This window comes from Hipposideros armiger, unplaced genomic scaffold, assembly GCF_001890085.2.
Source record: "Hipposideros armiger isolate ML-2016 unplaced genomic scaffold, ASM189008v1 scaffold_12, whole genome shotgun sequence".
Taxonomy (NCBI): domain Eukaryota; kingdom Metazoa; phylum Chordata; class Mammalia; order Chiroptera; family Hipposideridae; genus Hipposideros; species Hipposideros armiger.
The window spans coordinates 1,424,518-1,426,491 of record NW_017731362.1 but is presented as its reverse complement, the minus strand read 5'-3'; the positions used below and the strand labels follow the sequence as shown (position 1 = coordinate 1,426,491).

Sequence of the window (1,974 nt, the reverse complement as noted above, 5' to 3'; positions counted from 1 at the left end):
GTGTATTATATGTAGCCTGCACATCTGGTTTACCTCTTGCAAAGTTGTGCAGGAGTTTGAGGAAAGGATCATGCCCATGAGGATAAAAAATAGTGACCCAGTCTCAGTCTGCTGAGAGATAGAAATCATTTACCATTTAATTTACACTTTCTTTTTTGGTCACTAGTAGAATATTTGGTACCAGAATATTAGCTTCTGAGTGGCATGAAAATGTTAATATGTCTAAAAAATGAACAGCTTCCTGACTGTGGAATCTGTACTACTGCATTGGATTCTAAGCTTCTCCTCTCAGACTGTTGATGTAATTCACAACAGGACCAAACGTAGGATAAAAGCTGCTCTGTAGATCATACATTCTCAACTGGCAGGATCTGATCTAGAGTAGTCTTAGCAGGCCACAGTATTTTCCTACAAATTAGTAAACATTAAGCATTTATGATAAAATAGGCTTCCAAGAATACTGTTGTAATTTTTATATCATTAAATCTTAAAGTTGATCTAAAAACAGAATGCTTGTAGGTATATATATATATACACACACACACACACACACACACACACATGTTTAGATGCAGGATTGTTGTTTGTTTTGTTTTCCCTTTGTAAGATGTCCAGGACTTCGGGATAGACTCAGTGCTGTGGAATTAAGCAAAGACAGGCTGAGAACCAGTGATGTGGGGAAGGGAGTGACCGAATTTTGCAGCCAGAGTTTATTTAGTCCAACAATTTGTTTTGTAAATAAACCTGAGGCCTACGGTCACATATGTCGTGATGGCAAAGTTAACGAGGAGCCCGAGAGCCCAGGTTTCCCCATTGGGAGACTGGGTCCCGGTAAATCCCCATGAGCTGAACCCATGTGCTAACCGACCTCTGGTTTTATTCACAGCCATTTGCCGGCATTCCTGTGGGGATGGATTTTGTTCTAGGCCAAATATGTGCACTTGCCCATCTGGTCAGATATCTCCTTCCTGTGGCTCCAGATCCAGTGAGTATAACATGTCATTATATATAATATTATTTTATGTGGTTACATCCTATTTTCTCCTAAATTTGCTTTTGGCTTTTCTCTTGCCTGCAATACATTTTTCACTGGAACATCTGCCTTCTCTGTTCTGCCCAAAATACTTGGAGTGGCTCTCTGTAAGCTGGCCTCCCGTTTCCCTTCTTCACTCTTCATAGGGAAATTGCCTATGGGACGTAGTTACTATGAGTAATATAAAGATTATGGCCTCCTTCTGTGTAGGTATTGCCTTATTTATCTTTGTATCTCCAACATAAACACCATAAAAGATGCTCAATGAAATGATTATTTAATGAACATTTTGGCTTAAGAAAACTGGGCATTCTTCCTTGTGGTACTGAAATATGAATCTGATTAAACACTTAAAAAAAAACACAAGACCCCTGCCTTTGCAAGAAGAAAATTTAAAACGCCGTTATGGCAGTTTCTGGGGATGATTTATCATGAAGCACAAACATATTTACACTTTCAGAATTTTACCACTTTGTTCATCCTGTGATGCCAAATAAATATTTACTGTTCATTCTTAGGAACCTTCGCTTGCTTGTTCTATTGTTTTGTTTTTTTCTTTAAATGTGGGGTCCTCTGCAGTGAATAGGGGAAATGTGGGGCTTGGGAAAGAGATGACTCATTGGCTGTTAAAAAGTTGAAGTTCTTGTCTATATAAACAGCCCCTAAACACCTTAACCATCACCAAGGCAAACAAACAAACAACAACAACAACAAAAACTAATGTTCCTTTTCCGTTTCCCATTGCTGGTGAGAGAATATACTCCCCTTACAATGTGTTCTGGTTTTGACAAGGTTTTAAGAAAAAGTATTGTAGAATACGTTCATTCTCTTTTGTCATTTGCAAGTAGACACTTCAGCATGGTCAAGGTTCGTTACCCATTAAGAGTCCTCACATTTAAGCATGGCTCTCATCAGCCAGTTAACAGGATAAAGCAAGTACT

The 1,974-nt window shown here is 38.7% G+C and overlaps 1 protein-coding gene across 1 annotated transcript in view; it reads left to right on the top strand.

Moving 5' to 3' along the window:
* The first annotated feature begins 892 nt into the window (after positions 1-892).
* The window catches only part of FBN1 (fibrillin 1), a 212,923-nt gene continuing 211,841 nt past the window's right edge, over positions 893-1,974 (top strand). Inside the window, exon 1 of the mRNA XM_019664564.1 lies at positions 893-985. Within this exon, the coding sequence (XP_019520109.1) occupies positions 934-985 (52 nt within the window). The 5' untranslated portion in view covers positions 893-933. The remainder of the gene's footprint in view (positions 986-1,974) is intronic.